At 57.7% G+C, this 23,986-nt stretch overlaps 1 protein-coding gene across 1 annotated transcript; it reads left to right on the top strand.

Annotated features, from left to right (window-relative positions):
• Nucleotides 1–5,738: 5,738 nt before the first annotated feature.
• Nucleotides 5,739–22,461, top strand: Lmtk3 (lemur tyrosine kinase 3). Its single transcript, XM_055613699.1, has 15 exons — nucleotides 5,739–5,814; nucleotides 6,593–6,726; nucleotides 6,953–7,103; nucleotides 7,546–7,622; nucleotides 8,064–8,182; nucleotides 10,930–11,017; nucleotides 11,321–11,469; nucleotides 12,177–12,261; nucleotides 12,349–12,470; nucleotides 12,555–12,704; nucleotides 13,008–15,451; nucleotides 17,822–18,216; nucleotides 19,636–19,771; nucleotides 20,100–20,237; nucleotides 22,385–22,461. The coding sequence occupies exons 1-15, from the start codon at nucleotides 5,739–5,741 to the stop codon at nucleotides 22,399–22,401; spliced, it is 4,281 nt and encodes a 1,426-aa protein (XP_055469674.1). The 3' UTR covers nucleotides 22,402–22,461.
• Nucleotides 22,462–23,986: the final 1,525 nt, after the last annotated feature.

Genomic DNA, 23,986 nt, shown 5'->3' with positions numbered 1-23,986 from the left:
GGATGTTTTCTGTCAAGACTACAGGGCTGGCGAAGCATGAACCCAGAGGAGTGCCCATGGCACCACTCCAAGCTGAGATGAGAACAGAGGCAATAGAAGGTAGGAGATGGTGGGAATTCTCGGAAGCAGAGCCAGTGATGGGGTTGGATATGGAGATGTGAGAAAGTCAGGGTTCAAAATGACTGTTGTAACAGTGCCCCAGACTTTGGCACAACCGACTCCATGACTCAAGTACCATTCAGGCCATAAAACTCATAAGACCCAGAGCATTCACCTAATAAAAGTTTCTATTGGCTAATAAAGGTTTCTATTGGCTAATAAAGGTTTCTATTGGCTTAAACCGTGTCTGAACAGTCTTCTCTGGGGAATACCCCACAACACTATGAGTTTGGGGACAGTAGATGTTTCTAAATGTCCCTAGCTGTTTCTCTCCAAAAGCCCCTCTGCAAAAGACCGTGGCCTGGTACAGACCCGTCATGTCCCCAGACCCTCTGCCCTTCCTCTTTCTTAGAATGGACAGCCAGAGATGCCAATCACTGAGCCACAGGAGGGTTGTGGCCTAGATCAGGCAATAAATCAGCTCACAACACGTGATGACAAGTTCTTTGCTTTAGCAAACATTTTTTTTCTTCTCATTCACTGTGTGCCAGACTCTCTATCAGGCAGGATTAAAGAGGGAAACTAGGGATAGATAAAAAGGCCAAAACCAGCAGGGCAGTGGTGACTCACACCTGTACAGCCGAGATCCACCTGCCTCTGGCTCCCGAGTGCTGGGATTAAAGGCCGCCACCACCACGACTGGCTCAATGTTTTAATGGCCTAATAATGGGCCAATGTGTGGCTAGGACATCTTGTCTACCCACAGTTTTGCAAAGAACTGTGTTCTGTAGGCATTTGTGTACAGGGTTTGGGATTTGATTTCGGGTTTTTGTTTTGTTCTTAGCAAAACAAAACAAAGGGTCTAGTGTGGTGCACACCTTACGTCCCAGTGCCCAGGAGGCGGAGACAGGTGGATCTCTGTGAATCTGGGGCCAGCCAGGGCCACATAGTGAGACTTGTCTCAAAAAGAAATAAGCCAAACAAAACCCATTGCACCCTGTGACACCACTTACTTCCGATTTTCCTGAAGTCTGAAAGTGGCTACACAGCCTCCCACTGACCTCAGGACGTGCCAGGTCTGCCCACAGGGCAGCATTCTTTGTCCCGCCTTCTGCTTATCCGTGTCCTCTGCTCTCCTACCTGTGCCTTCCCAGAGACAACTACCCTGAGTCCCCCACACACTAAATCCCGCTGCCTCTTCCTCATTTGGCTTTGTTCAGATCCTCCTTCCTACTGATATGATAGCTAGCCTGAGAGTCATCACTCTGGGTCTTGGGAAGACGCATGGATGGTGGTGCCTTACCATTACTTTAGAAACTGGGTGTGGTGACTTACACTTGTTCTCCTGGTACTTGGGAAACTGAAGGAAAAAAAAATAGTTGAGTGTTTGAGGCCAGTCTAAAAAGTGACCCCCCCACACTTTTGTCTCAAAATTCATGGGGCTGGGGTTGGGGATTTAGCTCAGTGGTAGAGTGCTTGCCTAGCAAGCGAAGGCCCTGAGTTCGGTCCTCAGCTCTGGAAAAAAAGAAAAAAGAAAAAAGAATCATGGGGCTGGGGCTAAAAGATGGTTCAGTGGGTTCGAGTAGTTGCTCTTGCAGAGAACCTGAATTGTTGCATGTTTTGCTCACACCTTCAACCCCAGCATTCGGGATCCAGAGGCAGCTGGGTCTCTGTGAGTCTGAGGCCAGTTTGGCTTCCGTAGCACGTTCTCGGGCTATGTGGTGAGACTGTCTCAGCTTCCCCTCAAGCCAGGCACACACCTTTATCCCAGCCCTCGGTAGGCAGAGAAAGACTGATCTCAGAGTTCGAGACCAGCCAGGCTACAGAGTGAGTTCCAGGACAGTCAGAGCTACACAGAGAAACCTTGTCTTGAAAAACAAAAAGCAAAAACAAAACCAACCAACCAAAAAAACAAAAACAAAAACAAACAAACAAAAAAACCAAACAATAGACACGAGAAACTGAGACCTTACAGCCTGTTTCGTTTTGTGGTTCTGGGGATGGAACCCAGGTCCTTGTCCCTCCTGAGGGACACTACCCTGAGCCACACACACCCCAGTTGAGGCAGGCTCTCCATACGTTTCCTAGACTGGCCTTACCCGTGGTCCTTTTGCCTCGGCCTCTAGGAAATAAGGAGACGGGTGGTAGGTCTGGCCAGGTCTCAGGGTTGGCCACCTTCCTTGTGCCTCAGATTTCTCGCCTGTACAGTGGGCACGGTAAAAGGTCCTGTCCTGGGGGCTGGTGTAAGGACTGGGGCTAGAAAGATGGCTCGGATGCTGAGAGCACTGGTGGCCGTCCCAGAGGTCCTGTTTCAAGTCCCAGCAACCACATGGTCACTCACAACCATCTAGACTGGGATCGCATGCAGGCAGAACACTGTATACTAATATACACTGTATACATAATCAATCTAAAAAAAGACAACTAATACTGTAAACCTTGGGAAATGCTTGGCACAGAGTGAATCCTGCTAAAAAGAAATATGAGAAGCTGGGCTCACTGGCTCATGCCTATAATCCCAGCACCCGGGAGGCAGAGGCAGGTAGATCTCTGTGAGTTCCAGGACAGCCTGGTCTACACAGGGAGTCCAGCACAGCCAGGGCTACACAGAGAAACCCTGTCTGGAAACAAACAATCAAATAACAACAAGAATAAATACATGAATTAAACTTCACGTGTGCATCTTCCTGCCATGTGTATGTGGTCTTACATACCGTGCTGGTGTATGTGGTCTTACAGCAGTAAAGCGGCAATAAAACAAAAAGAAGGTTTGGGAGCTGTGCAAACGTTAGGACACAGATCCAGGACTCCAGAACCTACAGAAAAACTGGGCGCTGCAGCTCACCCCTGTAACTCAGTGAGAGCAGACACAAACCCAAGGGCCTTCCTTATCAGCCCATATGAAACAATGAATTCCAGGTTTCTCAAAAACAAGGTGAGGAGTGATGGAGGAAGACAGCTGAGCTCAGCGAGCACACCCACATAAACGCACACACACTACACACAGACCACATCTTCCTAACATAGTTTTACCATAAATTTGGGAACAAACTATGTCCTAAACACACAGCTGAATGGTCCACAGGTGCGGCCTCAACAATATCCAAATACTTTCATCAGTCTAGATGCCCTGCCCATTGGCATACTGGACCAGAGAAGCTTTTTGGCCCTAAGATTTGGATTTCAAAACTCTGCTGGCTCTACCTTACTCAACAACAACAATAATAATAAAATACCTATAATCTATTACTGGTACATAGTATTATTAATCAATACTTTTCAAAATGTTGCTGGGACTACACCTGCAACCCCAGCACCCAGGAGATTGTTGCTCGTTCATGGTCGTCCTGAGCTACAGAGAGAGAGTTCCAGGAGAGCTTGGGTTCATAAGACCTTGACTCAACAAAGCAAATCCACACGAAACTTTGGTGGTGACTGAGGACCTGGGCATCACAGCCGAGTCCTTCAGCAGTCCTGACTTCTGGCGCACAGCTGAATTAATCACACCGATAGTGCCTAAATAAGCATGTGTTGAGAGAACTTAGGAAGAAAGAGCAAGCTTCCCGACCTCATACTGGCAGCAGACGCCCCGCCTGTCACCTTAGTGCTAAAAACCCAGCAGGTGGCACAACCTGAGCTTTTCAGAGGCCCAATGAGGACTACATTTCCCAGAAGACTCTGCGCAAGCCTACAACTCCCCATAATCCTCTCTTCCTCTAGGTGCTGGTTGTCCAGCCAAAGGGGCAGTTTTGCGAGCTCACTCCTTACTCACCCCAATCCCTTTCCCTGTACCTTGCTGCTCCTCCAGCTTACGAGGATCCTGCCTCAGTTTCTCCAGTAAGCCCCCATCCCCCGTGAGGCCTCCCCTCTTCCCAGGGCCCCCAGTGAGCAGTGCTGCGCGCGCAGCTCCCGTCCAGCCTCACTAGGGGACAAGTCGCAGGTATTCCTGGACCATGGAGACATCCTCGCCGAGGGCGGCAGTCCGCGCTTCCGGGTGTGTCTGCAGCTCTGTGTGCCGCCGGGTGGGGTGGGACCCCGAGACTGCAGCCTGGCACGTGATGTGTGTGTCTGTATGTGTTGTCTGATGTGTCGGTGTCCCTGACCGCCAGGTTCCAGCCTTCGTTCTGCCAACCCCCGTTCTGTGCATGGGGCAGGTGACTGCCCCTCTTTGTGCCTCAGTTTCCTTACCTGTACGTTGGGCATAATAAAAGCACCTGTCTTGGGGGCTGGTGTAAGGACGGAAAGGTAACGCTGTGAAGCCTGGGGAACGCCTGGCGCAGAGGAAATCCTGCTAAGAATAAATACGTGAAATAAACTACGCTCATGCATCTTTTGTGCCCATGTGTGTTGGTGTATGTGATGTGAGGCCGCGGTGGGGTAAGGAGGCCTCGTAACCACGTCTAAAGAGGGTGTCCGTTCGTGCTGTCTGTTAGGTAGGTGGTGTGTCTTTCTGTGTGATACGTGGGACTGTACTTTTGCACAGGGCATGTTTGTATGCCCGTCCTGTTTTTGCGTTTTTGCATAAGCTGTGTAGCTTTGCATGTGTGAACTGTGTCTTCTTGCGTGCATGTGTGTACGTGATGTGCTTTTGTCCCTGAGGGTGGGCAAGGCGCCTACCCCGTGCCTGCATACATGCATGTGTTGTTTCTGTATGTTCACGTATGTGACCGACCAGCACACACACCAGGATGTGTCTGTGTGCATGGGACTGTCTTTGCGTGCTTGAGCTAGGTGTCTGTGTGTTCTTTGTTGCCTGTGTGGAATATCCGTTTATGACAGCATGCCTCCTCGTGGCCCAAAGGGTCTGTGTGGATCTCTGTGACACCTACCGGAGCTTGGAGCTCTGTGGAATGTGTGTGTGCTGTGTGTGTGCGTGTGATGCTGGGGCTTTCTGTGTGGCCGGGTGAATCTGTACCAACCAGCGTCTGGATTGCCTGTGCATTCTTAGTGTGGTCTGTCCCTGTGTCTTTGTGTGTGACGTGTTCCTGTCTCTGCGGATGGCTGTCCACCTTTGTATGTGATACACTTGTGAAGGTTCCTGTGACATGTGTCAGCTGTGTGTGGGCTGCGTAGGCTTGATATCTGCATCGTAGCATGTAGCACACGTGTGGGCACCAGTGGTGTGTCACAGTGGTGTCAGGGCCACGCGCTGTGGACCCTGGACCCCCCCCCACCAAGGGTCTGTCGGTCTCTGTCTATCCCTCCTCCTCCCTATTCTCCCCTCCCTCCTGGCAGCCAATGCAACGGGGAACCAGTTGTCATGACAACGCTCCCTCCTCCCTCCTCCCACCCTTCCTCTGACAGGCTCTCTGCTCCCCCAATCCCGATTGTCCTCGGGGGCGGGGCCCTCGTCCTTCCCCCCCATCTTTCCTTCCCCCCCTACCCCAGCAACCCCGGCTCCCCAGCTCCTCTCCTCCGTCCGCCTCTCCATCCCTTCATCCGTCTGTCCTTCCAACGAGGGGGAGGGGGGTATCTGAGCCAGTAAGCAGCCCCTCCCTCCCCCCGTCCTGCATCTCCCGCCCCTCTCCTGGGCTGGGGGAGGCCAGGGTTGAGCGGGTCCCCATGGCTGGGGGCTGAGGGCCCGCCCCCCCCCCCCCCCCCCCCCCCCCTACCCCCCCCCCCCCCCCCTCCCCGCCCAGATGCCTGCCCCCCGCGCACCCCTCCTCCTGGCGGCCGTCTCCGCCTCCGGCTGCCTGGCGTCCCCAGCGCACCCGGGTGAGTATGTCCAGCCGTCCCCGGCCCGCGCCCCACCCCCACCTGGCCCGCCCGGCACCTGTGCGCAGTCCCCAGGGACAAGCGGGTCTGCGCGGCCAGGGAGACCAGCCAGGGCGGGCGGGGAGAGGGCTGCGGCCGAGTGCGTGCTTGTGAGCGTGCATGTGAGCTCATGTGCATGCGAGTGCACGCGGGTGCGCAGGGAAATGGAAGGCCGCGGCCTTTTGGGGAGAGAGACCCTATTCCTAAGGGAGACGCAGCTCCGGCTTTGCGGAGACCCCCTCCATCAGGGCTGAGGCTGGGACTAGAGAACAAGTCTGTGTTCCCGCGTCCTTAAAAGAAACAGTTCTCAGTCACCCTTCAGGCGTTGGGTGGGCATTGGGTTCAGCTCCAGGCAAACATCTTCCAGCAGACCGCAACTGGGGTGGGGTGGGGGTGGGAGTCATGAAGCTGTCCATGGTAGCATATTATAAATTTTCCGAGCTACAGGCCTCGCTATTGCTCGTCACTGGAATATATCCGGGTTAGGGGAAGCGTTTGGGGTGGGGTGGGGGGTCCCAGTTTGGAACGAAAAGAGGGACCCCACCCCCAACCACCTGGAAAGGCCTTAAACTACAACTCCCACAATACATTAGGCCACCCGGCTCCTCTGCCAAGGGACTACTAGATAAGGAGCATTATGGGAGTTGTAGTCCCAAACTAGCCCAGGATGGGGAGAGGAATAGAGTCCGGTAGCCAAGTGTCTTGAAGCCCAGACCCCAGCCCAGCCTTATGCTCACAGATGGATTCGCTCTGAGCCGAGCCCCTTTGGCTCCGCCCTACGCTGTGGTCCTCATTTCGTGCTCCGGTCTGCTGGCTTTCATCTTCCTCCTCATTACCTGTCTGTGTTGCAAACGGGGTGATGTACGTTTCAAGGTGAGGTGCCCTGGCACTACCCTGGGAGAAAGACTCCAGCCAGAGAAGGGGCTGGAAGTCCCAGAACGCTCCCAAGACCTAGGACTTTGGGGATCTGCACACCAACGGAAATGGGGCTGGGATTTAAGGGACAGGTCTGTTAACTGTGGCGAGGCAACTGGGGCAGGATGCTGGCATCGCAGCACCCTCCTCCCGATGCTCCCGTTCTTCCCCTCTCGCATGCCAGGAGTTTGAGAACCCGGAAGGAGAGGACTGCTCCGGGGAGTACACCCCCCCTGCGGAGGAGACCTCTTCTTCACAGTCGCTGCCGGATGTCTACATCCTGCCGCTGGCAGAGGTCTCACTGCCAGTGCCTGCTCCGCAGCCTGCACACTCAGGTACTCTCCCACCTCAGGATCGACCTGCGATCCCAACACTGTGGGCTTCCTTTCGTGGCTCAGGGAGGGTCGAGGGCAGAACGCAGAGCCCTGGATTCACGGAAATAACTTATAGGGAGGCCACATACACCATCTTGCAGAAAGCCACAAATCTGGAGAATCCTGCAGGATGGCCCTGGTGCCTCAGCCTAGATCCCAACCTGGGAGCCAGCCTATAAGCTGACTAACCAGTCTCGGGGATAGGGTTGCCAAAGGGAAGGGCTGATTGGATTCTGGATCTCACGGGCAGCCAATGAACAGGCTGGACCCTGCCGTGGAATATTGGAGACAGCCAATAAAAGGAGACTGGTGTCTACGCTGCTGTCAGACTCCACCCACTGTGGTGGTATGGGGCATCTTGGGTAGAGAGGAGCTCAGGGCGCCCCCTCCCGCCCCTCCTCAGACATCAGCACCCCCCTGGGCCTGAGCCGCCAGCACCTCAGCTACCTGCAGGAGATTGGCAGCGGCTGGTTCGGGAAGGTGAGGGGCCTGGGTGGGAGGTGTGGGGGGGGTATCCATACATCTCTGGCCTGTGCTCCCGTTCTGTGTCTACCCCATTTGTCATCTGCTCTTGGCCTCCCCAGCCCCCCTGCCCCCCCGCCTGCCCCTCTCCCTCCACCTCTCACCCCTCCCACCCACCTACCCCACATCTGTCGGTCAGCGCCTCCCTCCTCACTCCATTGACCACTCCGCCTCGCCACCCGGCTCTCCACGCGTCCGTCAGTCTGTCCATCCTTCCATCCGTCCCCGCGTGCATCGGACTCTGGGCCTGTGAGTCTCTCACTCCGTGTCTGGTGGGGCACCAGGGAGGTGGGAACGTGAAGGGAAGGCCTGGAAGATGTTTGGGAGTGTGAGTGTGTGGAGCTGCGCTGGGGCTGGGCTGGGCACGGGTCAGCACTGACCGCGGCGCTCCTTGAGCAGGTGATCCTGGGGGAGGTTTTCTCAGACTACACCCCAGCCCAGGTGGTGGTGAAAGAGCTCCGGGCTAGCGCGGGGCCCCTGGAGCAGCGCAAGTTCATCTCGGAGGCCCAGCCCTACAGGTACGTCCACGGACAGGGCTTCTAAAAACAAAATACAAGCTCGAAGAGGCGACGTTTGCAAGTGGGGGGAAACCCAGCGCAGTGTCATACCAGGCTTCCCGGCTCAGACTTCTTCCAGACTGGACAGCTCAGCTGCTGGGATTTCCCTCCCAGAGTCTTGGGTCTTCCCTAGAGAAAGCTAGGGGCAGCATGGGGCAGGGGGTTCCCGGCTTCTGAACCTGGTATCTTTATCCCAGCAACAGTTAAGACCACAGCCAGGCTACCCTCAGTCTGCCCCACCTCCCTTCCCCACGGGGAGAGACCAGTGAGCACCGTGCTCAGGCAGCCCTCCGTTCTTAACACATAACTGTGCTTGCCAGTTGTAGGAGGTTGTATGGGCCTCATCCCTGAGACAGGTGTAAGAGTCTGGCCCAGCCTTGCTCCCAGGCCTCCCATGGCTCCTCAGTGCTTCCCAGTCCCCCCTCCCCCTGCCCCATTCCCTACAGCCCACTGGTCCTGCACAGGCTGACCTTCTGGTCTCAGTTTCCCCCCCCCCCCCCCCCCCCCACTTCAGCTTCTTTTCTGCCCCAAGACCTCCATTATTGCTTATCCCTCTCTGTGGAATACCACTTCTTATTCGCCGTCTCTGATGTTGAACTGGGTTCATGTTCCAGTAGTCTCAGCAACCAGGCCAGACATGGTCAGGTTTACCTGTAATTGTACTCAGTTGCACAGAAGGAGGTCCGGTTTCAGAAGATGTGTGTGCGTGTGCGTGTGTGTTGGGGTCTTGTTTTGCCTTGCTGCTTGCTTCTTATCTGTCTGTAGACCAAGGCTCCTTAAACTGAAGCTAAATCAGTGAAGCCAGTTCAGAACTCACGGAGCCAGGTGCCTCACCCCTGCAGTCAGCACACTTCTGAAGCCGAGGCTGGAGGCCTGTGGGAGCTTGAGGCCAACCTGGGTTACAAACAAGTTAATTTACACATTCATTTCCTGAGCGACATTTGCCACATTTCAGGCGCTCCATGGCCGACCCAGGTCGGAAATCTGTGGGACAGCACAGGCTGGCTGGCTGCTCAGGCCTCTTCCTGGCTCTAAGCTTAAGTTTTACAAATTCCATCAGCCCGCAGCAGGTATTCGCTGATCTAGACATAGACCCCAGCTGTGTGACACTAGGAAGTTGCTTCACCTCTCTGAGCCTGTTTTCTTCTGGATCACCCTGGTCTTTATTCTGCCCCCACAGAGCTGTGGGGAACCAGGCTTCCCCTCTGCCCACTGTCCTTGGTCTCTGCCTCCTGCCAAGTCTCAGGTTCCAGCACATGGCTGGAGCTTCTAACCAAGCACGATGTTAGCAGTCTCCTTCTAGAAAGGGAAGGGCTCTGGAGCCATTGAAGCTGGCATTGTACCGCAGATGCCAGCCCCACACCCAGTGCCCGTGACATCTGCGAGGCTCCCCTGCATCAGCCCCACTCAGCTTGAAGTGTCAGAATGAGAAGGGTCGTGAGTAAGAGAAGGACCTGTAACAATGATGGGGGCTACTTTGAAAGATTGGGGAGGCCAGATTCTGTAGGGTTCAGCAGTCTTGCAAAGCACTGTGGGAAGCTGGGTACAGGAGGAGGGAAAGGAGAGTAAGGGTTGGCCAATAGCCAGCAGCCCTGTAGACACAGTTGGGATGGTGCGTGTGTGTGCGTGTGTGTGCATGGAAATCAAGACAAGCATATGTCTAAGTGTTAGGGTAAAGGTAGCAATAACAGCAGACTTGCTGCACACCTACCATTTATCCTAGCACTCTGAAGGCTGAGGCAGGAGGATTATGTGTTCCCAGGCTAACTGGGCTGCAGAGTGAAACCCTATCTTAAGTACATACAATAGCAGGACCTACCCCTCACCATGAACAGCCCCTGTGGGAGTCACTGCCTTCACCCATCAGAGGAAATAAGCAAAGCAGACAGAGTGACTTCCTTGGGAGATCTGGGAAGGATTCAGTCCCCGTGCAAGAATGAAGAGGCAGTGAAGTGGGGCATGGGGGTGCACGCCTGTAATCCGAGCACTTGGGAGGCAGAGGCAGGTGGACTGTGAGTTTGAGGCCAGCCTGGTCTAGGGTTGTATCTGAGCCCTAAGCCGTGGCAGAAACAAAAATGGGCTGGAGAGATGGCTCAGTGGTTAAGAATGTGTGCTGGTCTTTCAGAGGCCCTGAGTTTCTAGTACCGAAGTCAAGTGGCTCATAGTGTCTATAACTCTCGTTCCAGAGGATCTGATGCCCTCTTTTGACCTCCATGGGCACCTGTACTCACACGCATATACCCACATATTACACACACACACACAATTAAAAAAAAAATACTAAAGATCAGGCACGCGTGGTGACTCACGTCTTTAATCCCAGACCTTGGGAGGCAAAAGCAGGCAGATCTCTGAGTTCAGGCTAGCCTGGGCTACATAGTAAGTTTCAGGACAGCTAGGACTATCTAGGGAGTCCCACATTTGAAAAAAAAAATAGAGTGAGCTCTCCATTGAGGAGAGCTGTAAGTGCAAAGGCCCCGGGCCTGTGGTAAAGTGGAGTCTGGTCAGTGAGTAGCTGTGGCACCAGAGAGTGAGGTCTCATGAGGGTTGCTGGGGAGATGGAGAGCTGTGAACGTATTGGTGCGAGGTCAGGGGCGGCCTGAAGGGGAAGTGTAGCACGCAGGTCAGGTCCACAGGCCTGGGAAAGCGTTCGCTGAGGTTCGGTTCTGTGGGATGGACACAGGCTGCTCCTTCTCTGCCCCTTAAAGGAGCCTGCAGCACCCCAATGTCCTCCAGTGCCTGGGCGTCTGTGTGGAGACCTTGCCCTTCCTGTTGATCATGGAGTTCTGCCAGCTGGTGAGGGGGCTGGGGAGGGGAGGGGCTGCTGGGAGCTGGAAGCCAGCCTTGGTCTCAGGGCTCCAGGTCTCAGATTCCTAAGGTCACCTGTGCCGCTGCAGTAGCACTCTGTTTTTCTTTTTATATTTCTGGGGCTGGGGTTTGAATCATGGACATCATGCATGTGTGGCATAGCCAGGTTTGTGCTAACTAGCAAGTGAAGCAGCAGGGGAAACTGAGGCTTGGAGGGGCTGTGTATTGTGGGGCGGGGGCTACTTAGTGCTTGCTTCCAATTGTGCTGAACTGTCCTTGCTTCCCTCCTAGGGGGACCTGAAGAGATACCTCCGGGCCCAGCGGCCACCTGAAGGCATGTCCCCTGAACTTCCCCCTCGAGACCTTCGGACCCTACAGAGGATGGGCCTAGAGATTGCCCGGGGACTGGCGCACCTGCACTCCCACAACTACGTGCACAGGTGAGCTAGGTGGAGCCACAGCAGGGACACAGAAAAGAACTGAGGAAGAGACAACTCCGCAATTCTGAAGGAGAGAGGAAGAAAGGGGAGGAGTCAGGAGAGGGGGAGGAGTTAGGAGGAGGAAGCAGCTAGGAGGGGGGAGGAGTTAGGAGAGGGAGGAGCCAGGGGGAGAGGCAAAGGAGAGGGGTATTTCAGGAAGGAAAACCCAGTGTGGTGGCTCTAGCCTGTAATCCCAGGAGGCTGAGGCAGGAAGATTCTGGCAGGGTTGAGGCCAGCCTGGTTACATAGTGAGTTCTAGAACAGCTAAGGCTACACAGTGAGACCCTGTCAAAAAAAAAAAAAAAAAAAAAGATGGCGCTGTGATTAAGAGCACTGTCTGCTCTTGAGAGGTCCCGAATTCAATTCCCGGCACCCACATGGTGGCTTACAAGCATCTATAATGAGATCTGGCGCCCTCTTCTGGCCTGCAGGTGTACGTAAAGTAAATAAATCTTTTTTAAAAAATGAGAGATGGAGGAGGAGTCAGGAGAGGAGGAGGAGTCAGGAGGGAAAGGGACAGGAAGACCAGGAGAGGGTTCAGGAGGGGAAGGGCCCAGGGGAGGAGGAATGTGGCCGGCGGTGGTGGTGGAGGAGGGGTCAGGAGAGGAAGGAAAGCTCTGTGGGCAGAGCTTTTTTCTCATTCCGCCTTCCCCATCCCTGCTCCGCAGCGATCTGGCGCTGCGCAACTGCCTGCTGACTTCAGACCTGACTGTGCGGATCGGGGACTATGGGCTGGCGCATAGCAACTACAAGGTGGGCAGTGCGTGCGCGTGTGCGTGTGTCTGTGCGCGTGGACCAGTGTGTGTCACCTGCTGACCTGCTGACCCCGCCCGCCCCCAGGAAGACTACTACTTGACACCCGAGCGCCTGTGGGTGCCGCTGCGCTGGGCAGCGCCGGAGCTGCTGGGCGAGCTGCACGGTAGCTTCGTGCTGGTGGATCAGAGCCGTGAGAGCAACGTCTGGTGAGGCCAGGGGCGGTGTCTGGGGGGGGGGTGGGGGGTGGGCGCCGCTGCCCTCTGCCCTCTGACCGCTGACCTCCCGCGCAGGTCCCTGGGGGTGACGCTCTGGGAGCTCTTCGAGTTCGGGGCCCAGCCCTACCGCCACCTATCAGACGAGGAGGTCCTGGCCTTCGTTGTTCGTCAGCAGCACGTCAAGCTGGCGCGGCCCAGGCTCAAGCTGCCCTACGCCGACTATTGGTGAGGCACCGGCTCCCAGATTCCCCGTCCCAGACGCCGAGCAGCTGTCACCCGTCTCCCCTCCTCACCTGATGTCTGAACCTGAAGCAGGGGAGTGGCGCATGGCATCTCTGCCCTAACTGAGTCCTTCCCTGGCTTCACGCCCTCTCCTCCCCCAGGCCCTGCCCTCCCTTACCCCTCCCTCTGCCTCCCTCTGCCTCCCTCTGCCTCAAGGTCTTGGTCTTCGGCCATCTCTCTCTATTGGCCGCTCTCCTCCTCTCTCTGGAGTTCTGCCATCTTCATTGTCCCCTCCCTTGTCCCCAGGTATGACATCCTGCAGTCTTGCTGGCGGCCGCCGGCCCAGCGCCCCTCGGCCTCCGATCTCCAGCTGCAGCTCACTTACTTGCTGTCCGAGCGGCCCCCCCGACCCCCCCCGCCTCCACCCCCTCCCCGAGATGGGCCCTTCCCCTGGCCCTGGCCCCCCTCGCATAGCGCGCCCCGCCCGGGGACCCTGTCCTCGCAGTTTCCCCTTCTGGATGGCTTCCCTGGGGCGGACCCGGATGATGTGCTCACGGTCACCGAGAGCAGCCGTGGCCTCAACCTTGAGTGCCTGTGGGAGAAGGCCCGGCGTGGGGCAGGCCGGGGCGGGGGTGCGCCCCCGTGGCAGCCCGCTTCTGCGCCTCCGGCACCCCACACCAACCCATCCAATCCCTTCTACGAGGCGCTGTCCACGCCCAGCGTGCTTCCAGTCATCAGCGCGCGCAGCCCCTCGGTGAGCAGCGAGTACTACATCCGCCTGGAGGAGCATGGTTCTCCACCGGAGCCCCTCTTCCCCAACGACTGGGACCCGCTGGACCCAGGCGTACCGGGCCCCCAGGCCCCCCAGGCTCCCTCCGAGGTCCCCCAGCTGGTGTCCGAGACCTGGGCCTCCCCCCTCTTCCCTGCGCCCCGGCCCTTCCCGGCCCAGTCCTCTGGATCAAGTGGCTTCCTGCTGAGCGGCTGGGACCCCGAGGGCCGGGGCGCAGGGGAGACCCTGGCTGGAGATCCTGCCGAGGTGCTTGGGGAACAGGGTACCGCGCCCTGGGCCGAGGAGGAGGAGGAGGAAGAGAGCTCCCCAGGCGAAGACAGCAGCAGCCTCGGAGGGGGGCCCAGCCGCCGCGGACCCCTGCCCTGTCCCCTGTGCAGCCGCGAGGGCCCCTGCTCCTGCCTGCCGCTGGAGCGGGGGGATGCTGTGGCCGGCTGGGGGGGCCACCCTGCCCTTGGATGTCCCCACCCCCCAGAGGACGACTCTTCGCTGCGTGCAGAGCGGGGCTCCCTGGCCGACCTGCCTCTGGTCCCCCCCACCTCGGCCCCTCCCGAGTTTCTGGACCCCCTTATGGGGGCCGCAGCGCCCCAGTACCCCGGGCGGGGGCCCCCTCCCGCTCCCCCCCCTCCCCCGCCGCCTCCCCGGGCCGCCGCGGAGCCGGCGGCCGCGTCCCCCGACCCCCCGTCGGCCCTGGCCAGTCCAGGCTCCGGCCTGTCGTCTCCGGGCCCCAAGCCGGGGGACAGCGGCTACGAGACCGAGACCCCTTTTTCCCCCGAGGAAGTCTTCCCAGGTGGGGGGGCAGCCGAGGAGGAAGGGGTCCCTCGGCCACGGGCTCCCCCCGAGCCCCCCGACCCAGGAGCGCCCCGGCCACCCCCAGACCCGGGTCCCCTCCCACTCCCCGGGTCCCAGGAGAAGCCAACCTTTGTAGTTCAAGTGAGCACCGAGCAGCTGTTGATGTCCCTGCGGGAGGATGTGACAAAGAACCTCCTAGGGGACAAGGGGTCGACACCCGGGGAGACAGGACCCAGGAAGGCGGGGAGAAGCCCCGGGACCAGAGAGAAGGGCCCAGGCCCGAACAGGGACCTGACATCCCTGGTCAGCAGGAAGAAAGCCCCCAGCTGGAGCCCTCCGGTGAACGGGGTGACAGTGTTGGAGAACGGGAAGCCAGGAGCCCCGGACACGAAGGAGACGGTGGCGGAGAATGGCCTGGAATCTCCCGAGAGAGGAGAGAAAGCTCTGGTGAATGGGGAGCCGATGTCCCCAGAGGCCGAGGAGAAGGTGCTGGCGAATGGGGTTCTGATGTCCCCAAAGAGCGAGGGGAAGGTGGCCGAGAATGGGGTCCCGAGGCTGCCCAGGATCACGGAGAGGCCGCTAGAGACTGGGTCTCGGAGAGTCCCCGAGCCCTGGGAGAAGACGCCCGAGACTGGGGCTCCGGCTCCAGAGAGCCTGCCGGCTCGAGCCCATGCGCCCTGCGAAGCAGCCTTGCCCCAGAACGGCTTGGAGATGGCCCCTGGCCAGCTTGGCCCAGCCCACAAGAGCGGGAACCCGGAACCCGGGACCGAGTGGAGAGTCCAAGAGAGTGGGGGGGCGCCGAGAGCCCCCGGGGCTGGGAAGCTGGACCTCGGGAGTGGGGGCCGAGCCCTGGGGGTCGTGGGGACGGCCCCCGGCGGCGGCCCCGCAAGCGGCGTGGACGCAAAGGCCGGATGGGTAGACAGCTCGAGACCACTGCCACCTCCGCCGCAGCTACCGGGGGCCCAACAGAGGAGGCCGGAGCCAGCGCCCTTGAAATCCAGGCCGGAGCAGGCCCCCGAGGAAGAGCCAGGGGTGCCAGACAGCAGACTCGGCGGAGACACGGCCCCCAGCGCAGACGAGGGCCCCCCCAAGCCGGAGAGGAAGGGCCCCGAGATGCCACGCTTGTTCTTGGACTTGGGACCCCCTCAGGGGAGCAGCGAGCAGATCAAAGGTGAGGAGGTCATACAGTGGATGGGCTGGTACCGTGGATGCCCACCCAGGAGCCATTGTACCTGGGCCTTGGCTGTGTTCCCATGTGCATTCTTAAGAACGGGTCTATTGCTCCGGATCTCAGTTTCTTCCACCTGCCAAGAACGGATGACAGAGAAGGCCCTACCCGGCAAGGTGGGCTAAGCTCTTAGTTGTGGCCAATTTGGCACCATTGAGCTGTGTGATCTAATGGAGACCTGTCTTTGTCATTTACACTAGTAGAGATGGGGTCTCCAAGTCAGGGACTAGAAGGTACCCAGAAACAGGGAGGGCCGGGGAAACAAGTGGGGAGTGCCTTGTCTGGGAATAGCCACCCCCAAGAAGGCCACAGGTGTTGCCGGATCAGTGTTCTGGATGCTTGAGCGGTTGTAGCCAGCTCAGAGGTCTGGTGCGGTGCCCATGAGGGCTCCAGTAGGTTGAGTAGCTAAGAGCGGCCCCACATAGCTCTCCTACCAGCACCTAGGAGAGAAGCAGAAAAATAGCTGCAGATTGGGGGATAGCCTGGGCTACCTACTGTGTTCTTGGCCGGTTAGAGATACGTAGTAAGATCCTGGCTCAGACAAAGCAAAAGGGTGGGGAGATGGTTCCGTCAGTAAAATATGTGCCATGGAAGTGTGAAGACCTGATCCTCAAAAGCCACATAAGGCCAGGTGTGGTGGTGAGCTTGTAATTCCAGTGCCAGGGAGTGGGGACAGGAGGATCCCTGGAGTTCACTGCCCTGTCACTCAAGGCCACTCAAAGGAGGTGGATGGTGCAGAGATACTTGAAGCTGTCCTCTGTGCTACACACACACACGCACACACACACGCACGCACGCACGCATTTTTCAAAAATAAGGAAGGCAGGCCAGATGGCTCAGCCGGTGAAGGTCCTGGTCACCAGAGCTGCTGCCCTGAGTTTGATGTGCAGGACCTACATGGAGGAAGGGGAGAACTGAGTCTCAGAAGGTGCTCCCTGACCACCACGCACAGGCTGTGGCACGCGTGTGACTGCACACACACAGACATACATGCACACAGACCAAACAAAGTTTAAAACTTTTAATTAAAAAAAAAAACAAAAAACACCTTAAAGGAAGCAGCAAACTAAGGGTCTCTCCAACATGTCAGGCCAAGGATTGTCTGTGGCTGGACCCTGGAGGGCCTCAGGCCTTGCCCTGGCTCGCCCTGGTGGCGGGGAGCCACTGAGAGACTAAGAGCAGAAAGGTGAGCCACACAGTGGCTCCTCAAGGGCCATGGTGCCCCCCAGGTTCCTGAAACACTATGTGTCCACAAAGACGCTGGGTCACAGGACCCTACTGGGTGAACTAAGATGCCTCAGAGAGTCTGGCTTGGCTTCGGGCTACTGGGTGAAAAGAGGCTACAAGAGGCTCACTTTTCCCCCGGGGAACTTCCATTCATCCTTTAAGACCCCACACAAATTTTCCGTTTCCCGGAAAGCCCTCATGATTACGAAAGGCCACCTATCCCTTCATCCTTCCTGTGGGTACCCACTGCTCTTGACAGCACCGTGCCTGCCCTGCTCCTAATCCCCCACCCCGAGAGGGAGTACCTTTTGAGCAAAGTCAAGGAAAGGAAGATAGAAGCTGATTGGGTGCTGGGGGGGGGAGGTGGGCACTAGCTTGGCACAGTGGGAGAGCAGCCACAGGTCAGTGAAACATGAGTGCAGGAGGCGACCTCACCTACGCCATCCTTCTCTGTCCCTGGCTGTCAGCCTCCATAGTGTCTGCTGATGGTTTACTATCACTCCTTTCAGCGACCCAGAGAGGTAGATGTGCTTGTTGAGGGACACAGTGAGAGTGGGGCAGGACGGGACGAACAGTGGCCTTGGGGACAGAGAAAGTGCTGGGCGGTGCAGCCAAGAGCCAGGTGGGGAAGAACTGCCCTTCTGCAGGGAACATGGGTTCCTGAGCCCCAGGGACTGCGAGCACTTCCGTGCACAGGCCTAAAGCTGGTGTTCTGTCCCGAGGCCAGGCACGCTGACCAGGGCTGCGCCGCTGCTGCCCTCGGAATGCGCTGTGTGACCAGTGTGCCCTGCCTGCTAGAGGAGGCGCAGGTCTGGGTCCCCAGAGCTGGAGATAGGGAGGAAGAGGGAAAGGCATATGCAAAGGTTGAGTGGGGAGCGAGAAGAGCGAGTCCTGAATGAGGTGAGGACAGCGTGGAGAGAACAGCTGGGCCGGGTCCTGTGGGAGAAGCCTGGTGCTCTGGGTGCCGAGACCGTGCTCGCTCACTGTGCCCACCGAGAGGCCCCCAGGAGCTCTGCAGCACACAGCTGTGGGCAGAGGCTGGCTGGGTGTCCGGAGCAGGAGCTCACCTGTCTTCTCCCCTTGCAGCCAAACTCTCCCGGCTCTCGCTGGCGCTCCCACCGCTCACGCTCACGCCGTTCCCGGGCCCGGGCCCGCGGCGGCCACCTTGGGAGGGCGTGGACGCAGGGGCGGCTGGAGGGGAGGCCGGCGGGGCGGGGGCGCCGGGGCCAGCGGAGGAGGACGGGGAGGACGAGGACGAGGACGAGGAGGACGAGGAGGCAGCGGGCTCCCGGGGCCCCGGGAGGACGCGGGAAGCCCCAGTGCCCGTCGTGGTGAGCAGCGCCGACGCGGACACGGCCCGCCCGCTGCGGGGGCTGCTCAAGTCTCCACGCGCGGCCGACGAGCCAGAGGACAGCGAGCTGGAGAGGAAGCGCAAGATGGTCTCCTTCCACGGGGACGTGACCGTCTACCTCTTCGACCAGGTAGGGCAGGTGGAGCCACTGGTGGTTATGAATTGGCCAGGCCTACGGGGAGATGCACCTTCAGGTGTCCCGGGGAGCCCACTAGTGGGTGGAGCTCAGAGGAGGTGGCCGCAAGTGGGCGATTTCTGGACCGGGTGGATGGGAGGAGCTTGGCCGGAGTGGGACCAGAAATGGGGCAGGGGTGTGTGATACGAAGGGGCCTGGAAATCTAGGAGAGATCTGAGAGGTGTTGTTGGGTCTGGAAGGCTGTTAGGTAGCAGCCTAAACAGGCTAGAAGAAAGAAAAAAGATAGCGATTAGATACTGAAGAGAATGCGGGCGGAGCCCGGGTCCGCTGGGGGCGGAGCCTAGCGCTTTGGGGCCTGGTTTTTCTACAACCTCAACAGCTGGGGTTGATGCTAATGCGTTTTCATCGCATGTGTCCCCGGTAAGCGTCCAGGGTTAGGGTGGCCCAGGCAGCGGGAGGAGCCCGGGGAAGGTGTCTGGTCCTCTGGAAAGTGACTGCGCCTTCTCAGCCTCTTAGCCCAGCCTCCTGGGATCTTACCACGTGGAGCTTTATGATGGAGCAGGCTCGGCTTGTTGCCCAGGTCCTCAGGAGACTGAGGCAAGACAATCTAGTTCAAGGCCAGCCAGGGCTCCATGTGGAAACCCTGTCTCAGACAAATGAACAAACATACCAAAACCCACAGTAACCCCGACCTGAAATCTCCATACTGTTGAAAAACAAGAACAAACCAGAAGGGCCTATGGTCTGAGGCCTCTCTAGATAAGCCTGAGGCCAGGTTGAGACAGTTGAGAACAGGGTCAGGCGCTGGGTTCGTGGCGGCTGAGACCAAAGGATGACAAAGTGGGATTTGTAAACTTGTTTATCTGTTTATTTGAGACAGGGCTTCTCTGTGTGGCCCTGGCTGTCCTGCACTCACTCTGTAGACCAGGCTGGTCTTGAACTCAGAGATCCCCTGCCTCTGTGTCCTGAGTGTTGGGATTAAAGGCAATCGTCACCCTGCCTGGCTCAAAGTGGGACTTGAGTGGGGGTCGGGGTCACTGTCTCTTGGTGCCCAGGTGGGGTTAAGGGTTGGGGGGGCCACAGGAGCCGGCGGCTGGCTCCGAGACACAGCTTTGGATGTCTGCCGCTCAGATCCTGGAGTGGTGGCGCAGGGTTTAGAGCCGCTGTTGAGTGCAGGCTGAATTTAGGAAGCAGAATTCCTGAGCGGGGTGGGGCTTCACAGTCAAGTAAAGAACAAAGACCTGATTAAGGCCTATAGGAAGCTCCGAAGGCAGATGCAGGTTCCGCGCATTTCTCTACACAATACGATGCCAGGGGTTGCAACAATATCTTTGCGTTTTATTTCTCTTTGGTTATGCGCTGGTTAGGTTGTGACGATTCATTTCCTTTCGTTCCCTTCTCTTGCTGTCACAGGAGACTCCAACCAACGAGTTGAGCGTCCAGGGCACCCCCGAGGGGGACACGGAGCCATCAACGCCCCCAGCGCCCCCGACGCCTCCCCACCCCACCACCCCAGGAGATGGGTTTCCCAACAACGACAGCGGCTTTGGTGAGGGGCGGAGCTCACGGCTTGGGCTGCGGGGAGGGCGGGGCTTGGGACCGGAGGGCGGGGCTTGGGACCGGAGGGCGTGGTCTTATGATGTAATGGGCGTGTTCTTAGGGAGGGCGGGGCTGGGGAGGGACCTGAAGGAAGTCATTCAGCCTTGGTGGCGGGAGCTTACAGGGGGCCCAGGGAGCAGCTCAGGAAGGCCGGGCCGGGTAGGGGCGGGAAGGCATCTGGAGTGAGAGAGGTGGGGCCTAGCTGGAGCGTGCGGCTAAGGGCGGCCTTTGGCTGGTCAGCAAAGCTGGTGTTTAAGACTGGTCCACTTTCTCCCTAGGCGGCAGTTTCGAGTGGGCGGAGGATTTCCCCCTCCTCCCCCCGCCAGGGCCCCCCCTGTGCTTCTCCCGCTTCTCCGTCTCACCTGCGCTGGAGACCCCGGGGCCTCCCACCCGGCCTCCAGACGCCCGGCCCGCAGGTACAGTGCTTCCTTCCAGCAGGACCCTGTCCTACCCTCCCCAACCTACCTCCCTTGCCTTGCCTCTCTCCTCCGTGCCCCTACCCAGTCACATTGACATATCCCAGCTCAGACCAGTTGGCGCCCGTTCACACATCTTTGCACCTCAGTTGCTTTTTCAAGGATTCCCATGTACGCACTCTCTTGCCCGTCTTCCCACTTCTGAGCTCAGACGCCTGGCTGACTCTCCGTATCTTCTCCAAGGGCACTTAGAGCCCTCAGAGGGCACTTAGAGCCCTCAGAGGACACCACACACACCGAGAGGCAGGAGTCACTGTAAGAGAGTGATCACAGTGACCTACCATACTGCAAACCGCTCAATACTCACTGCGATCCTTAGAGTGGATTCTAGCTCCATCATTTTTACGGAAAGAACGGAGGCACTTAGAAAGGACTGTAGAGCCAGAATTCCACCCTGGCTGCTGCCCCTGAGCGCTAGCCTCTCGCAGCTTCTGCAGCGCCCTTGTGCTGACGGAGACAGCCAGGTCTCTCCTGCCCCCTGCTGGCCACCATGTTGAAAGCCCAGGGTGTGCAGAATCCCGTTTCCCAAATCCTCTGAGTCCAGGACTAACCCTGGCTTTTGTCAGCTGTGTGATGTGGGCCAGTCAGTGTCCCTCTCTGCCTCAGCGTCCTCATCCATATGGTGGGGATGAGAGTGGATCCTGATCCTGAGTGCTAAGAGGGTTTAAATAGCTTTATCCCCCTGATAGGCATGCAGCCTAGAGCTTGTGTGATGGTGTTACTGACCCAGAGCTGTGAGCAACTCTGAAAGGTGGGAGGCAGAAGAGCTTAGCTTGTTCAAGGAGCAGAAGACAGGTCAGAATGCCTGGAGCTCCTGAGGGTGCAAAGTTGTGGTGAGGTGAATAAATGGGACAAGTTATAGAGGTCTTGGGGGCCAAGCATGGTGAACGCCTTTAATCCCAGTGGCTTGGGAGGCATAGGCAGGTGGCTCTCTGAGTTTGAGGCCAGCCTGATCAACAGAGAGAGAGTTCCAGGACAGCCAGGGCTACACAGAGAAACCCTGTCTCAAAAAGCCAAAATTACTATAATACAATAGAGTTGGAAGTCTTTGCCCATAGGGACCTAGGGGAACAAGAAGGATTGTAGGCGGGGAGAGGCTGGGGCTTGAGAGCGGAAGAACGTAGAGGCTGGGTGCCTGGGGAGAGGCTGGCTAGTAAGCTAGGCACAGGGAGGGCTAAGGCAGAGTCAAGGGCAAAAAAGACAAGATTGGGGTTGCATCCCCATCTCACCCTGAATGCTACTTCCTGACGCCTCCATCTCAGGACCCGAAAGAACACAGGGTAGGGTGGGTCCAGGGTGTAGGGACATCAGCCAGATAGTGAGTCAGGAGGACCAAGGCTGGCGGGTGACCTCACTCTTAGTCACCAGGAGTGGAGGTGGAGGGAGCAGTGGTCTGAGGCCCCAGTTCCTGCTGTCACCCATGCTCCCGCTGGGCAGGGGTGGGGAAGCTGCTAAGTATGTCTGTCTTCCCAGACCACAGTGGGTGCCCTGGGTGAGGAACTCACCCTTCCTTTGAAAAGGCGTAAGGGCCACACTTTCCACTCAAGGAGGGAAATGGCCTCAACTTGGCCAGGCCCCCAGCTGTCAGCCCAGAAATGTAAAGGAGGGCTGACCCCTTACCCCACCAGCCCTGGCGTTTTAGATCCAGAGTAAGTCAGGCTGTCATGATATTTGGGGAGGCTGGAGGATGGTCCTGCCAAATCTTGGTGAGGGTTCTGTGTGATAGACTGTATGCCAGGACACAAACCTGAGCACAGTCCCCATAGTCAGCCTATGCAGTCAAGGCACCAGCAGGCTCTTCCACAACAATGAGAATGAGACACGTGAGTACTCAATACCAGAAGAAGCAGGTGATAGCAGAGGCTATCCGGGGTGACTGTGGAAGGCCTCTAAAGAGGGAGCCTGACCTGCCTGGGAGGAACATTTTAGAGCCTGGGGACAGCAGATGCAAAGGTGCTGGGCAGAGTGTTATCCGGGACATTTGAGGCCAGTGGGCCTGGGTGAAGACAGGATGGGCTGCCTTTGCCTGGATGAGTTGGAAGCCACAAGCTTGTCTCCCCTCATTCCCATCTTTTCTCTATTCTCAGGCCCCGTGGAGAACTGACTCCCCAAAGACCCAGCCCCTTTGCACCCCAAGAAGAGGGTTTGCGAGCAGAATCTTGTGTAGACGATGGAGCCGTTGCCCCTGATGTGGACACAGCCTCTGGGGAGGCGCCTGAGGCTGGGCCCTCCTCCTCCTCCACCATATGCCAAACAGGAGGCCCAGGCCCTCCACCTCCACCCAGCCCCCCAGATGGGTCCCCTGATCCCCTGGACTCCCTTGGAGCCACATGAGGCAGGAAGCCCCATCGCTGGACAGCCACGTTTCTTGGAACTGAACTGAACTCTTTTGGGCCCGGAGCCCCTGGCACAGCAGAGGCCCCTCCTGACTCACTTCTGGCCTCATAAGGGCCACTGGCTTCAGGAACCTGGGCCCCCATCTTGCGTCTCCCCTTCCCCCAAGCCTGGCCCCCAGAGGGGCCTCTGATTCAAACCTTCACGTGACATTTTCACATTATTTAAAAAAGACAAAAACAAATTTTGGAGGAAAACGGGGCCTGTGTGTGTTTGGGGAGGTGGGTGGAAGATGCCAGTAGACACTGCATGGAAGTCACTGTCTTCCTCACAGCCCCCAAGGCAACGTGCCTGCGGAGCTTGCCTGCCTTTCCCTTCCTCGCTCCGGGTCTGCTCCTCATGGCCTGTGCCATTGGTGGCAGCCTCAACTTACCAGCCCATGTTCTAGGAGGAGGCAGTGATGGCTTGGGACCAGGCAGTTGTGGTAACCATGTTCTTCAGGGTCTGGAAGCTATCAGAGGGCCAGACCAGGTGGTGGTGGTGGTGGGAAGGTACTCAGAACCCATCTGCTGAAACTCAGCTGAGTCATCTGCTAGCCACTGCCTGGCCTGCCTGCCCATGCTGGCCTGTCTCTCATTTCTCCCCGTTCCTGCCCACCTCCTGGGCAGGCACACAAATACTGTCTCTCTGTGATCATGCACACACCTACCCACCCCCTCTATCCCTGGACACTGTTTTTCGCCTGCCCAAGTGCTTGTGTCTCTGTTCAGTCTTCCTCGCAGTGACCTATGACTGCTGCTCTGGTTTCTTCCTGTTACTGTGTTCTCCTGTGCCTCTCTCTGCCTCGGCTACACCTTGGGTTTTGTCCCCGTTTTCTCTCCCTCCCTTCCTCCTGTGGCTGCCTATTCCTTAGCTTCTCTGTGGCTGGGCTGTTGGTGTCTCTTGAGTTGGGTACCTCATCCCCAACACTGGGGACCAGATTTATTTATTGTACATGCAGGGAGTGAATTTACATGGTGGAAGGCCAGGGCAAGCAGTGGTTTTGAGTAGGATGGTCTACCCTATAATTACAGTGACAGGACATAGGGGTCACAGAAGACCTTAAGAAGGGCTCTCCCTCCTCACAGGCTTGTTGCCTAGCAAATTCCTAATTCACAGAATGAGGGTTATAGCCCTAATGCCAAGACAGAGAGGAGGCCTAAGATCAGGATCTGTGTGTGTGTGTGTGTGTGTGTGTGTGCTGGAACCCATTGTGCAGACCAGGCTGGCCTCACACACAGCAATTAGCCTGCCCCTGCTTCCTGAGTGTCCCAGCACCTGGCAAGGGCCAGGATTTTTAGGTGAGGGAAGAGGGC

Source organism: Psammomys obesus, unplaced genomic scaffold, assembly GCF_907164565.1.
Source record: "Psammomys obesus unplaced genomic scaffold, mPsaObe1.curated_primary_1811, whole genome shotgun sequence".
Taxonomy (NCBI): Eukaryota; Metazoa; Chordata; class Mammalia; order Rodentia; family Muridae; genus Psammomys; species Psammomys obesus.
Note: the sequence above shows the minus strand (reverse complement) of the source record. Positions and strands in the feature narration are given on the sequence as shown.

Excerpts from the sequence above, each read along its gene's own strand:
- Lmtk3 (XM_055613699.1), top strand. The coding sequence starts at position 5,739 with ATGCCTGCCCCCCGCGCACCCCTCCTCCTGGCGGCCGTCTCCGCCTCC. Across the intron at positions 5,815-6,592 it reads GGCGTCCCCAGCGCACCCGG|ATGGATTCGCTCTGAGCCGA; the intron begins GTGAGTATGTCC and ends TTATGCTCACAG. Across the intron at positions 12,262-12,348 it reads TGGCGCATAGCAACTACAAG|GAAGACTACTACTTGACACC; the intron begins GTGGGCAGTGCG and ends GCCCGCCCCCAG.